This window comes from Perna viridis, chromosome 8 (genome assembly GCF_037379345.1).
Source record: "Perna viridis isolate PV_CMFRI_1.1 ecotype Kerala chromosome 8, ASM3737934v1, whole genome shotgun sequence".
Lineage (NCBI taxonomy): Eukaryota > Metazoa > Mollusca > Bivalvia > Mytilida > Mytilidae > Perna > Perna viridis.
The window spans coordinates 5,679,819-5,696,223 of record NC_142452.1 but is presented as its reverse complement, the minus strand read 5'-3'; the positions used below and the strand labels follow the sequence as shown (position 1 = coordinate 5,696,223).

Sequence of the window (16,405 nt, the reverse complement as noted above, 5' to 3'; positions counted from 1 at the left end):
GCGTGCGTGGTAGTAAATTGTAAACTGACCTGTTACAAGTTTGTGTCAAGGCCAATCTGCTGTGACAGGCCTTATCAATAGCTCAAGGGCAAGTATTTCAAATTACTGATAGTAAGCTATACCCCAAAAGGACGATGTGTTAAAAATAAATGATAAAAGGAATTCAATTTTGTATTTGGTTGTTACCAATAGTGTGTAAAATCTTTTTTTTTCCGAAACGGACGCTGCGGTGCTTATCATGTTTGTTTCAAACTATAACAAACTTTCTGCCAAATGCCAACTCTCTGTTATACATTATAGGTAGTTGAAGAAGAAAATCGGTAAAACAAAAGTTGTATATGGAATAGTAAATTGGGATATGATAGCAAAATGCGATACGGGGTAATTAGAAATATTTTTTTTAACTATTTCAACCTCACGCTTTTAAACAATATCTCACCGGTTGAGTGTATGTAGAATCGTATTCTACAAGCAATTTGGTAACGCATTTCTTCAATAGAGACACATATTGTTTTTTTTTTTTTTTTTTTTTGAAAAGTTGATATCGGCGTCAAATTGTAACGCCTTATATTTGAAAATACACCATCGAAATAAAAATAATAAAAACAGGAACAAAAGTTAAAACTTGATTATTTCCTTATTTTAACAGATTATTCGTTGAAATCCACAAAATGATGTCGGTAAATCTTACACTTCCTGTAAGAAAATATGATTTACTCATAGTTATACAGTACTGTGCTTTTCGTATAATCATTTACTCATCAACTATATTCTGTATATCCGACCTAAATCTGCCGTTCATGCTCTATTATTGATGCAGATCATCGCATATCAATGGGACATATTCGCCAGTGTCTGTCTTATAGTCGGATCTTGAAAAATTGTTGTCATTGCTCTTAGAATCATTTCATTATCTATTGTTACTTAATATAATAATGATGATTTTTGCATACTTCGTCATATGATGGTGGGGGGTCAGAGAGATTCCTTGAAGTATTTTCTACTTGTGATACGGCCCCTGTATCTGCATCATCACTCATTGATAAATATAATGTTATCCGTGGATTATCATGGTTCCGCCAAGTTGACGTGGTCGATGGTATGTTTGTACGTTCATTTGAGACTTGTAGAGGCTCGGATGATTGTGATCTAGTCTCTCCACGTAGTGTTTGTAATCTGTATGTCTCACTCTGTTGAAAAGTATTTCTATCTCCTAAAAAGCAGATGGATTGTAAAATTTAGTGTTCAAATTAGCAAATTACACTGATAATAAAATCAACATTATAACTAAGTACTGAGTTACACAAATGTTTCATACATAGTATGGTAGCTAATTTTAAGACTGAAAATTATAATAAATATGAAAACAAATGTAGACTATGTTCGTCATAATTCAGAATGATAAGCTTATGTTTAAACACCTACTATTAGATCGTTTACCAACTGAAACTAGTTTACAGACACTTCCACAAATACAGGTTAATGTACATCCTATACCGATTATCATGTAAACCGTGGTCATATCTGTTTCCGGGTCCTCATAGTCATAATCGTTGTTACTGGACCATGAAGACCAATTGTCTATCCAATCTGGAACGATATATAAATTGTTATTTTTTTATTGGACGAAACAAGCACACACAAAAATATATAAAAACAAAACAAGAACAAAAACAATAAAAACAGAACAAAACAAAACAAAAACACATACAAACAAACACCAAGTATACAATACCATTATCTAATAAATATTGCTATAAATTTCTTTATATATTTAATTCTTTTCTATCATATACCAAAGCAGTCGAAGTAAAGTTTATGGAAACTGATACGTTATTTTATTAGTAGATCGCGAAATGTTTACTTTATTTTCTTCAATTATACGTTCAAAGTAAGCGAAACATGACTCATTGTATACCAATTTAGAGACGTTAATGTAATACATGCTTCTACAATTCTTTGATATCATTAATGAAAGAGTAATCCAGGGAACGATAATCAAACGAATATTATCTCAGACCGGACAAAGACCGGATAGGGAAAACAGACACGCACAACAAAGAACATGAATAGAAAAAAAAGACAAAATAACACGTGCAAAGAAAACGGAAGTAACTCAGCTACCCGGATTCCACTGACATTCGGGAGCATGGACCTGATATACATGTGCTGGTGGGGTAAGCCCATAAAATGTTACGTTTTGGATAGAAGGAATAGAAAATGGAAAATATTACATAGTGAACGAATTTGATCTCATGGTGCAGATGGATACACCATTCCGATCGCAAGGTATATTGGCGTCTATAAACTTATAAAACGGTTAAAAATCAAGCACTGAAGAAAACAAAAATACGCGTAGTTGTGGCAAGCTCTGCAATAACAAATGCAATTTAATATTAAAACTCCATACGTAGGTTCTAAAGGAAGGTTCTCCCTGCTGAAAGGATAATTGACAATACTAATTGTGAAGTCATCGCGTTTGTTGTATATATTGTGTTTTCTATTTTCATCGATCTCTGTAGGTCAAGATACTGTCTGAAGTGTCCTTTGTTTTAAGTCCTTTGCAGTAGATGCCATGAATATAATCCCCGAAACAAGAATTATATATATATTATTATTATATATATATATACAGCTATCTGACCAAACGATGTCCCCTCTCCTTGGTCAGGTCAGGTATGAGACCAGTCAGTAGGAGTGAGGGAATGGGTCACAAGTAGTAGAGCACAATTTGTGTTCATGTGATTAAAACCGTCTGTTAAAAAAATAAGCCCTCCACACAGAAAAAACTCTAATTTGTATATGATATGGAGTTAAACGCAATCTTTAGTATTATATTGTAATAAAACATTAGCTATGGCACCAGACTATTTGATTGTAGTTTGCATAATTTAGTTGTGAATGATTTGTATCAGAAGGGCTCCACAATTTTGTCTGTTGAAATATTTTAAACCAGGTAAACTGTTAATATATCAAATAATGATTTCCAACGATTAGTTTGCAGTTGGATTGATACGAAAAATATTTAATTTGAATAAGGTATTTCATGAATTGCTTTATTTCTGTTTAACGTCTTATAATAGAGTTTATTTTTATTTTAGGACAAGAATGTTTTATTAATAGAACAGACTCTGTTATAAACCTACAAGCCAAAATTTATTTGGCTATCTTTTAAAGAGCCAACAAGTAAGCGTACCACCCCCATCAGACATATTCTGATTCCGGATCCACATCCTTCCAATTCCAAGGCAAATAAGCTACAAGGATACCACTGAGAAAGCAAGTTTCCATTGGGATATAGTTGTAAAATAAATACAAGGTTGGATGATTGATCTGCTGTAAAAAAAGAATTATAAATATTAATTTGTGCAAAAAGTCTTCGGAGTTCTCAAAAACCACACATACACTAACACGGCTTTTACCTTGGGTAGTTGTGGTTTTAATTCGTGGTGGGCAAACATACGAATACTGTTGTGTCGCATTCGTCATAATCCAAACCGAACATCTGAGAAAAAGGGATACACCTTGACACAACCAACTATCATCAATGCCAAAAATGAATTTGACTTTTCGTCCAACTACGTCCCATGGAATACAGTAATATTTTGAAACTGCATCCTTTATTGTCTGAAAAAAATCAATATAAGAATGGGAAGAGTTTCATCTGCTTTTATTGCGTCTTTTTTTTATGAATCCTTTGAAATTGTTTTGTTTTTTATGATGTTTTATAAAAATCTTAAAACATATAGGTTAAGGTAAAAATTGGTATATCATGTATCAGATACTTCTTAGTCGTAATCACTTTTGGTTTTCGTATGGTAAAAAATTAATTTAAGCCCGTTGTCGATTAAAAAGCTTAAGAGAATTTGACGTACAATTAGGCCTAAGTGGACTCTACAATAAAGGTATGAACATACTATACAATGATTAATTTTCGTTGGCATGAAACATCATTATTTTGTTTTTTTAAATGATTTTGTAGTGTCAAATTTTCGTGGTTTTGCAAGTAAATTTTTAAAAGGGAATGCACTTTTGATTCAAGCACTCCTATTCGCCGTATTCGTCAGTATAAAATGTACTGATCCAACTCCCTATCGGCAAGGTAGATAGGAAAAGTTTTATCTGTATTGCACTTTCCACGTTTTTTATAGAATTTAACAATTAATTAAAGTGATGTTTTTTTCAGCATGTGAGCTCAAATATTAACGTTTCATTACGTATTCTTGCAAATGAAAGGTTTCCCTAATACAATGACATCGGCTCCAACACACTTACATTTAATGAAAACGATTTTTTGAATATGCCAACAGCTTGACATCGAGAAACCCGTTAGTCGAAATGATCGAAGAATTGGTGACCATTGTATCCCTTAGTTTATTATCTTTGTAATCTGCTACATAAATGACAAAGGGCTCAATGACAGCTTGACACTCCCGTTATTATGTATTACATGCCCTCTGCCGAATATATGTATTGGTAGGTTTAATTTCAGAATTGTTTTATATCAAATTGAATTATATATTTTGAGATAATTTGTCGTGGCGATTTTTTTTTTTTTTTTTGATTTGTTCTACCCACGAAATAAGCGAAATTAAATCCCCAACGCATATTTCTGCTTTTACAGTATTGCAAATTTGTTGATCTTCAATTATATCGTTTTCGTTTTACATCGGTATAATGAGTGATTGTTTAAGCCCTATTTTGTGTACCCTATACTGGATAACTATATCTTAACCCTTAAACAATATCCCACACCCTATATCACATGCCCTATATCACATCCATAATCGGAACACACTTGAAGGATATTTAATTATATGATATATTTAACATGGTTTGTCAAAATCTGTAAAACATGCCTAACCAATACTCTAAGTACATCAATCCTTGGGACAGTGGCCCTTGTTGTTACATAAAGCATACATCCAGATCATAATGAATCCGGCAAAATACGGGTTTTTGTCATATATTGTAAATGAAATGAGGCAATCTTTTATGTAAATGTTTAAAAGTAACTTTCTTTATACTGACAAATAACATATATCGTTACACTCTTGGTTCCATTTAAATTAAAGTTGCAATATTTATCCGTATGGAAACAAATAGTTTGCCCAATGCATCTCGGCCATCGATATCTTATATCAAACCCAGGGTGCCACATAAACAGGTAATTTATTCATGTTTGCATTTTACTTACCATTACTCTATGATTATCAATATCAACAGAAATTTGACAGATATCTGAATACTTAGATTCGAGCATGTAAGAAGCACGAGAAGTTTTAACACACAACTGTACAGACTCCTTAACTTCAAATTCTATGGATCGGCACTTGGCACATCTGGAGCTCCATTCATTTGTGAATATCTTGAATTCGTTGTCGATACAAACAGTTTCCGAGCAAAATGATTCAACTGAAAACACAATATCCTTTAAGTAGAGACTGACTGGAGATGATGTTAATGAATGATCATATTCCAATATTACCTTGTCCTCATTTGTTAAGTGTTTGGTTGGATATACTGCTATATAATTACAATTAAATATTCGTTCAGATGGTTTTGACTCTCCTTCATGCATTCAGTATATACTATTCACAAACTTACGAATTCATGTAATATGATCATTTAATTCACGTAACTACATGTGACCATAGACGTCATATTTGTTTGGTCAGTTTTGCTTTTATTATTGATTTACTAATTAATACCATTTAAAGCATATATTACATTTTGATATTATATAAAGAATTCTATATGGTAGACAAAATTATAACTTACAGGAGTTCTTCTTTCCTAAGTAGTGGAAGCCAGGGTTTTCTCTATAGCAATATTGGCATTTCTTGTACCATAGAGACACTGAGAGATTTTTTTCGACCACAGTGTCAAATATTGATCCATTAGTATCCTTTAATCTGTATTGTAGAAACAATTTGTTCAGAGGTACCCGTCCTCTCCATGATGAATGCACCCCAATGTTAAGGGTCTGAAATTTCCATATATTTGGTAATATAAAACAAATTAAACATATGACATTATATACAGGTAAATGTGACACATATCATAATCATATGGTGTTCTATACAGGTAAATGTGCCACATATCATAATCATATGATGATTATATGAAAATCAATTTATTATTTACTTATTATTTTACATGATTTTCATATGTTCGTTTTTGCTCTGAAACATGTGTGAGAAAAAAAAAACAAATAAATATATAACCTTACAATAATCATAACTAAACTGAAGCATACAATTATCATACTTTGATCGATTCATATGATAACCATATTTTTCAAACCGTAATTTGATTTTCATGTGTGGCACTTTTGACTGCGTATCATTAATCATTCAAACATAGCTACCGATAACCCGATAATGTAAAACAAAGAAATGCATGTTCTTATTCTTCAACAAATTGCTCGTAACTGTTACACTATGACTTTATCTCGGAGTCATAACTATAAGTTATCCAGGTTTCTATAACATTGCAAATATTACTAAGCAGAGAAAGGTTGTATTTTTTATTTTTCTAATTTGTTATAAAACCTTCCTGATTACATGAACAAGTATTTGAATAACATTATGTTTTATTATCTATTACTGAACATTTTTATTTCATCTTACATTAGTTTTTGTATTTGTTTTAAAATTTGCTTACCGTTATAGGTATATTTTCACTTGGTGGACCACTTAGTATATCTATGTCAATTTCACTAGAATCCTGGTTATCATCTTCCAGTTTTACAACCATATCATTCTTTTTCCCATGGTTATAGTATTTATCTTTTTCAAGTACAAACTGAAGTAAACATCTTTGAATTCTGCCATATTCTTCCGACGTATTTGTTGATAAAACAACTCGAAATGCTTGTTTACTGGATAAGTGTGTAACACTTTCATTGCAGCTTTTCGGAAAGTACTGTAAAACTAAATCAAACTTGTCTATCACTTGTTTATACTAATATGCTTTGTCCAGGAAATTTTAAATAATATTCACTCGTTCATCGTAAAACGATAACGTGTATTAAAACGTACGTAAAATCGTAAGTATCTGAATTAAGCTTGTGCGTGTTGTTAATTGTTCTTTCCTGCATTTAAGTTCGATCTCGTACCATATAAAATGAAAACTTCAACTGTCTTCAAACATTATTGTTTGAAAAAAATATATTTTATACGTTCCTATTAATGGCATTATAGTTTTGGATGAATATGAGACACTAAGCAATATAGAATGTACACAATTAGGTAAGTAGCCGTCTTCCTAAGAATCAGACAGGAGGTGATTCATGCATGTCAACTCACTTTTATTTCTAAATCAGAAAAGTTTCAAGACTGCATAACCAGTCTTAGTTTTTCACAAGTTTGTATCATTTTAGTTTAAAAGTACAATAAGTATATATCAACCAATAAGTATATATCAACCAATAAGTATATATCAACCAATAAGTATATATCAACCTTTATGTCTATAGCAATTTAATGACATGTTTGTTTCTAATACTATAATATAAGCCGAGATTTTAGAATTAAACTTGTACATGTTGTATGTTAACATGTCCTTACTACTGTTAAATGTTATTGAAACACTAAAATCTGTCACTTAATTGAATATAACCGAAAAGCTAAGCGAAGCATATCCATAGTGTTTTTTTTTACCTTAACTTACACAGTACCTGTACATATATTAACAAACCTTCAGTAGGCTTTGCAGAAATGCCAATGACAAGGATAAACATCAGATTGATATTGGTCTGTAAATAAAAAAGATACTATAAACAAGTGTCCGCATTGTTGTAGAATGATGGGAATGGTTAAGAATTTCTGGTACATTTGAGTTGTTCCCTGTTTTTTTTTTTTTTAATTTTTTTTTTTTTTTTTTTTTTTTTTTTTTTTTTTTTTTTTTTCTTAATAAGTATACAAATAGAAACTGGGATGTTTGTACAATAAATGGAATTATGTCTGTTTTCCTTCTTTTTCTTTTTTCATCGTCATAAATAAGTTGAATACATGCAACCAACCGCTTTTAATATACCTTTTTGGAAGTCACGTGTACTTAATTTTTATTAAATACATTAATTATACAACGCATTTCGTTTACTTTTACTTCCACGTGTTAAAGAAACTTCGTGGTATCAGATACTAAATTGTTTACTGATTTATTTTGCAAAATATACGTTTATTTACTGGTCATACTTCAACACAGAACAACACAAAATCGAGGATGCAATGTCAACAGATCGAAATTTCAATTACAATTTTTTATGTTTTTAGAAAGGCTGTAATGAAATCGCAATCTTTCAGTCTGTAATTCAAGATTTTTCCCAATTCGTGACGTTCTCTTCGAATTGCGTCTGTACAGACACATGTATCGCAGGACATTCGAAATAATATATTTGTTTAAGATTTTCTGTTCCATTAAAGGATGTGGGTAGATAAGGCGCTATAGCGGCTACCAGAAGGAATGAAATTTGTTGTTTCATTAAAGGATGTGGTAGATGAGGCGCTGTAGCGGCCACCAGAAGGAATGAAATTTTCTCTCTTCAATGACCTTTAAATTGTTCAATTTTTAAAAATTAAAACAATTTATTTCATATTCGTTTTTAAAAAAACATAGAATTTGTTTTCGTTTATAAAAGGAATAAACAAAGTTATATGCATATTCAATCAGTACATGTTGAATAAGTTAAAAAAAACAAGTGCACCTTAGTGTTATGATTTACACTATCTGTTAGACATATATATTAACAAGATGTGAGAAAAACACTCAACACATACTCCCCAACATTTAGAGTGGGGAATATTAAGATAAAACAGGATAGAGTGGGGAATCGCTCTTGCACTCACGTGGGGTCTGGGAGTAGACCAGAGCGTCAACACAGCAGCCCAACCGCTAGTAGGACACACTCTGACTGAGTTATTCGGTCTGGTATGGCGGGGCTTCGCTTCCTTCTACTACTAACTGGCGTTACTAACAGAATCCCCGTAAGGGGCGGTCGTGCGAGATCCATAAGGATAGTCAAAACCGTAAATCATGTAGGGAAACCCTGGTCATAGAGACATACGTGTGATGACTTATTTTTTTCAGCCCTGTGAAGAATGTTTGCATTCGTACCTTTACTTCTACCTTTCATAAAGCTTTAGGCAACTAATCATGCTTGCCTCCCCTTTCGTAAAATAGCATTTTACTTGACTCAAACTTGTATAAACTTCGGGATAATTGAGTCTCCGAGTATGTTCCGCTGAAAACAGAATCAACAGAGGTGGGGCAAATATACAAATCACGTGTTACCTTTTCTTCCTCAACTACATACAACACTGCATGAGTGACTACATATATATATATCTTCATATCCAGTTTAGACTCACTAAGGTTTCTCGTGCTTAAAGACAGACAGACAGACAGACAGATAGACAAACAGATCCCTGAGCAATGCATTAAAAGTTTTCTGAATACAATAGCTGAAACATAATAAGCACGTACATGCACAAATCATTGTTGATAAACTTGTCATTACTTTTAGTTAAATCCAAAATTCCTATAATAATTGCGAAGTTTAAAATATATACATGCAAAAAAAATAAAAATGAAACTTTTTCATTAGAGTTTATGAATACGAATTATAGTAAACTAATATGGGAAAGTTTATAACAAATGCATCTATATAGGTAATAACTTTCCGCTATCGGCCTCTTTCGGCTGGAACCTCCCGACATTTTATCATACATTCCGTACAGTTTTGTCCGTCTCCCGATGGAAGCTTAAATCCTGCCTCTTTCGAAATTTTCGCTATTCATCAGTCATAATAATGGGAATGACGCTGGGAAGTTAAGAAGCCCAGAAGTGATGCACTTCAATTTTGGATCAAAATAACAGGGGTCTCTTTCTGTAGAGTTTCCGGAGATTAACATCAATGCTAACCATATCTCCGCTAAAATTCATGAAAGCTTGGCATATGTTAAATTCAGGTTCGAAAACTAATTTCAGTAAATGTCACGTGGATATTCATACCACTTAATCTCAAATGGTTCACGGTCAGACCATGCTTATTCAAACTGACAATTTACATGCATAAGGCATTGTCGCACCCCACCAAATCCACCTCATGGGTCGTGCCTGTTTTGTTTTGTTTTTTGTTTTTTTTTCTTCAATATTTTCAAGAGCGGATAACAAAATATTCTAGACATGGATTGAATACAAACGTTACACAGGATGCAGCTGACTGAAATAAAAGACAACTTCGTTCATATAAAATATAGACGCTACAATTTGCATTGAATATTCGAAAAGACGACAAACAACTGAACTGCAGACAACAATTAGTACGACAGGACCGTTTGGCACGAATATAGTATTAGATCTGGCTGTCGTTACGAATACTAAAACTACATGTAAGCTACCAAGCACAGATATTTACACATGAACGTGAAGAAGTTACATGTACATGCATCCATGATCCTTCTGAGCGGTGCATCATAGTACTTCCCTAGGTAATAATTTTGATATAAATGCGGATATTTTAAGTGTCTTTTTGGCGTATGTGTAGGTGCACACTAAATACGAAAGAAAATGATTGAAAATCCACTTTATATAAAAAAACTTAATCAACAGGATTTTATACAGCCAAAATTGCGTACAAATTATGCACATTGTAAATGTATATGTATTGAAGATTTTTTCCCGGATAAAGAAAGCATTGTTGAAAGAACTTTGTTATACAGAACTTAATCATTGCAATAGATAAATACCCAGAGCCTGGATTTTTTACAGGCAAACAAAGCAAACGGCTTTTAATTTTTCTACTTTCAAATTAACAACAGGAGCGAGTAAAAAGCTTTATTCGCGCTTGATCTTATAACAGTGTTTCAAACTTGCCTGATCGCATAAGGGAATAAAATACGTTGCAAAATTTAAACAAAATTAAACAAAACAAAATTATTTTTCGACAGCGAACTTTATTTCATTCTTTGCCATAAAGATGAGATAACAGCTCTTTAGTTATTATATCTACTGCACTTGCTACAGTTTAATTAGGGTTTCAGTGCAAATTACACGGGTGGCCAGGTGCTTAATCACCTGACAGTAGCTAGGTCACATGATACATGTACAGGTAAAGTACGAATTTTTAAGCGATTTTAAGCGTGATTTTTGAAGGTTTTTTTTTGTTAAATGCACATAGAGATCAAGCGTTAACCAAAACATTCTTTTTCCTGTAGAAAGAATTTATAAATGCACACTTTCAGTTTCAATCTTTTTTTTTTGGTTTTTTTTGGTTAACGCTGGATCTCACTATAAAATAAGTGGCAGAAGAGTGCAAAAATGCTATTTTTGGCGGTTTTTTTGCATTCGTTTCTGTATTGTTATTTTTTCAAATGACAAACTAAATGAATAAAATTGAAAATTTACAATATAAATTACATTATTATTTAGTTTTTTTTCCGAATTGATGATATTTTTTTAACAATTATTTCAGTAGGCAGAAGAAGGCCTTATTGACCTTCATCCTTTTATAGGTACTCAAAACCGAATAGGTTACTTACTTCTTCAGTGGATTTTGAATATCATATTTTTTATGATTTTAAAAATTCCTTAATTAGCCTTCTAATGTCACCTCCTTTTTAAGAATATCAAACATTGCCTTATATGTAGAGCGTTTAATTGAAGATTGTTGACAACGATTTTTGAGAAACCGAACACACATAAGTAGACCATCTTGATGTATGATTTTTTTTACAGCAAAAAATCTTAACTGAAAATCTTGTTACTGTTTCATGATGCCGACTATCTATTTATTTATACAATTATATCAAATTTTGTGTAATAACTTGCAGAATCTAATTCATAAAACTTTTTAAGGAAAATTCGAAAATCTCATTTTGAGCATTTTTATCGAAAATTCGTCCTGTTAATATCGAAGCTGAGACATTTGGCTGCTTGATAATATCTATCAATGTCAATTTACTTACTTCTGCACAAAAAGAAGTTTGAAACATCTAAATAAAACATTTTTTTGCACATTACACATTATTACAAAGATGGTTCAGTTTTTTGGCGAAAATTGATTTTTCGAAAGGTCTTAGTACAAACGAATTCTGCGAATTGTTTTCAGTTTTTATGGCAATAAACAAGGAAATGCCTTAGGTCTGTTGAGATAAAAATATGAAAATATCTATCAGAGTTCGTATGCTGTAAAGAAAACCAAATGCAGTTGAAAATTAAATTATTTTGAAAAATAATTTATAAGATTTTTAGTAAGACGTATAAAACTCAAACAGACTTTAATAGGGTACTTGAAAATCATGCTGGAGTTTGTGAGTATTTATAGTGCACGGAGTTATCTCAGCTCCCTTAACTTCATTGAATGCAGGAAAAAAGTATTATAAATCATTTTGAAAATTATGTAGAAAGATAACTATCGATTTAGTTGCTAATTCAATAATAATTTTATATTTTTCATTTCAAACACAATCTTGTTGATACCGTTTATACATAGATCTTTTATATCATTGAATAATATAATAAGATTCTCTAAATATTTTATACAATTCATTGTTGCTATGTTTCTCACAATACACACCAAACTTTACAAGGTTATCATTAAGATACACATACAAAGCCATGCATTTACCTTCATGTTTTCTGATTATATCTAGCATAATGTAGTCTGTAGATAATCAACAGTCTGTAGTTATATCCAGTGTAGTCAGTATTAGATGAACGCACTGAAAATCTTATTAAGAAATACACATGATGCTGTGTACATGATCGATGCCATTGATTAATCCTGAAATATAAAATACAATGAACTTAGCTAATAAAATCGATTTCTAGAATCAATATTACTCTTACGTCTAATATGTAAACAATGGTGAAAAATATAAGATTAGTAAATCTAAGGGTTATATTGTGTATTATTCGTTTTTTCTATGCGAGGTTTCATTTAGTATGATCCACAATTATCCAATCCTAAATCTTTCATATGTTTAATCAACTGATCTTCGTAAGGATAACTAGTATGTTATTCCCCATTAACAAATGAAAACTTTGTTGTTTCTTTGTGTACTGTGTATTTGTGTATCGTTTTCACAAAGGTTGTTAATAGGCATTCTACACTGATATAACTTAAACATGATTATCACACGTTTTAATAAGTACAAAGGTAATATAATGATTATATGAATATTTTTATACGCTATTGTCGTTTTCTTTATTGTCTATAATATATGTAATAGTATTGCACTATGTTGTTTCGATTGTGTATGTGGATTGCATTGACAATGCTAAGATACGGAACATCAGGCGTTTATTGGGTATACCTTTGCATATTTTCCGGATAATTCGGGTAACAATTTCACATATTTCTGATAGACATGTTCAGCATATACATTTGGCAGATTGATATCATTAAAAGATTAGGATTTTCTTTTCTTTATTTTCTAGGGATGACTTGGCTGGGATAATTTTGGGTAGAAATGATTTGAAGTTTATAGGTACACCACCCTATCTTTTGATATTCAAGTTATCCCCAGGGTATCTTTCCAGCTTTCATTTTCGTGCCATCTCATTGGATTCAGCAGACTTTTCCTCACAAAAAAAACTCGTAAGAGTAAAATTAGTCGCAGGGTGTGACGTCGTGATAAATCGAATTATTGTGACGTCAAAACTTGCGACCATTTTTTACACTTATGTTTGTTTGTTTGTTTGTTTGTTTGTTTGTTTTTTTTGTTGTTTTTGTTGTTGTTGTTTGTTTGTTTTTTTTTTTTTTGGTTAAAAGGACTGCTTATGTTTCCTTCTGTTTGATTGCTTCGATCAATTTTATATCCTGCCGTTTCAGGCAAAGATTCAGTAAGTGAACGTTATATATCTGTATTTATATATGTGGTCGTAACGTCATTGTTGACTTACAGCGCAAAGCTGATTGTTGACCCCGCTGTACTGAAGGAGTACTCTTAGGCTGTTATAATCGTTTCAGCACTTTGGTTTAGTGGAAAAGAGATTTGTTTATTGATCATTAATCAATATATTTTATTATTATCTCATTTATGATTGTTCGATATTTTCCGCTTGTTTATGTGATCATGTAAAAAGCATACTTACATGAGAAACAAATTTATCAATATATGTCATATTAGCCATTCACAACAGGTTTACAGCTTGTGCAACTACCTCCTGTAATATTACCTTTTTTCCCCTTTTTCTGTAATATGTTTTGTCTCAAGCTAACACTAACATGTCTTCATTCCTGTATCAGCCCCTTGTTATCCTTTCTGTATTTTTTATGTGCAGGGGGTTCGTTTACCTTTGGCGATATAGAGACGTTTGTATTAACAATTTAGAATAGTGTTTGTGTGTTTATTGGTTAATTAAGTTTATAACATTATAACACATGGACTATACATTGTACTAGCCTACACCATTATAACACAAAAAATGACCATGGACAATACATTGTACTAGAGTAATCAAGGGAACCAAGGTTATAGCGGTAATCAAAAGAATGTAATCCAGGGACAAAGACCAGACATGGAAAACAGTCACACACAACAAAGAACATAAAGTAACTAAAATCCTACATACAAAGTAATAAAAGCAAATGAGCAACTTGGACTCCACTAAAAACTGGGAGCACGGACCAGGTGCACCGGTAGGGTACGCGTCCTCTGCTTTGCTAGAAACACCCGCCGAGTTGCTCATAAAAAGTCAAGTCTGGGGTAGACAAACGAGGAAAGAAAAACTATGACCCGTTGAATAAATCAGTTTTCATAGTGAAGATGGATACACCATAACGATCCACGACTTCATGATGACGACCATAAAACTTTTGTATTGATGACTTCAATCTTGTAGCAATATAATGCTGTTCCAGAAACCTATTTGTTAGACACGTTTTTGAGAGTGACTTCGTCACAATAGGATGTTATATGTTTTGCAATTTCCTCAACTAAAAATTGCATTAACGTAATAATATAATCGGACTGTTTATGAAATCGGAGTCTTTTGTGGAACCGGATATGAATCTGAGTCTCACATATCCAAATGTATATATAAAGATAGCGTTTTGATTTAAATAAACAGCCAATTCATGGTAAAGGCCTGAAACGGACATAGTTTAAATAGGCATTCTAAATATAGTTTTTGAATTATTCTTGGATTTTTACGCCACCTCTTAAATAACGAGTATCAAAATATATTTGGAGTATTGAATAGGGATTCGGTAGTATACTTGACAAGAATTAAAAATATTACTCAAATAGTTTATCAAATTTATATTTTGAATCTATGCAACTACAAACCGCGTCGTTTATATTCTCTCTATCTCTACAAATGAAAATAAAACAAACAGCCATTAGTTTCTGAAATACACTCTACCAACTTAACAAATGGAAATAAAACATAATTTTGATGTAAATACGGATCTTAGATATTTGTTTAATTTATTTGCGTCCGGACATCTAAACTTAACGTTATGTTTTTATTTATAAACGGACTATAACCATTTCCATAGTAAGAACGTTCTCTCGATTTGCGTGGTTTGACGGAATAGCGGCAGCATTATTTATGTAAATCATGCTAGCTTAAGCGGATTTTTCGAACTGTATCTCAGTTCAGATTCTTTCAATATTGTTAGAAACTGTTGATGTGTATTTTTGTAAAACACTTATACGATATCATTTGTACAAATATTTGAATCTACAACTAATTTAAACAAAATGTTGTAAAAACAGATTTGTCTGAAAGACCACAATTTCAGCACAAACTTCAGGAAATAATTGAATTGTGTTTGTTAATGTTTTTTTTAAATAATACACTCTTGTATGCTAAACAGTGCTACAAAACCAAACAAAGTGAACCGTTGTCAAACATACACATGTACATGTATACATACAAGTAGTGGTATTAGCAAGCATGTCAATGCCTAAAATCCTTTTATCATACATGCACGTGAAGCAAGTTTTTGTGCAGGTTTTTACCTGCATAATGACTTCAGTTTGATGGATAAAACATGAAACTTGATATGCGATTCAATCATTTTAATAGTCATGAAATGTGGGGAAAAATACGATTTTAGTACCTTCCCCTGCAGCTAAATAGATGATTTTAACGATTGTGACTGGAGGCAATTTGTTGCTCTTATTTGTGTTAAAAATACCAGAAATAATTAACTGAAGTAGACGAAGGAGATTTTGCGCGCTATAAAACCTGGCTAAACCCACTTTTCATTTTATAATGCCTGTACCAAGTCAGGACCATTGTGGTAGTTTTCCAATTTTCCGGTTTTTGCTCTGATGTTGCCGATTTTAAAACAAACTTTTCTTTTAGACTTTGCCTTTTGACTATTGCCTAGATTTTTTTTCAGTTTGGTAGTTTTGTTATTACTTTTCATACTTTGTTTCTTGAC

General features: G+C 31.9%; 1 protein-coding gene across 1 annotated transcript; it reads right to left on the bottom strand.

The window, feature by feature from the left end:
- Positions 1-613: 613 nt before the first annotated feature.
- Positions 614-16,402, bottom strand: LOC148609074 (uncharacterized). The gene is made up of 9 exons (XM_088542349.1): positions 14,188-16,402; positions 12,635-12,790; positions 7,702-7,759; positions 6,667-6,935; positions 5,782-5,986; positions 5,198-5,415; positions 3,423-3,627; positions 1,426-1,590; positions 614-1,213 (listed from the first exon to the last, which is right to left on the bottom strand). Exons 2-9 carry the CDS (start codon positions 12,638-12,640, stop codon positions 921-923), a joined length of 1,419 nt encoding a protein of 472 aa, XP_088398475.1. The 5' UTR covers positions 12,641-12,790; positions 14,188-16,402; the 3' UTR covers positions 614-920.
- Between the last annotated feature and the right edge of the window lie 3 nt (positions 16,403-16,405).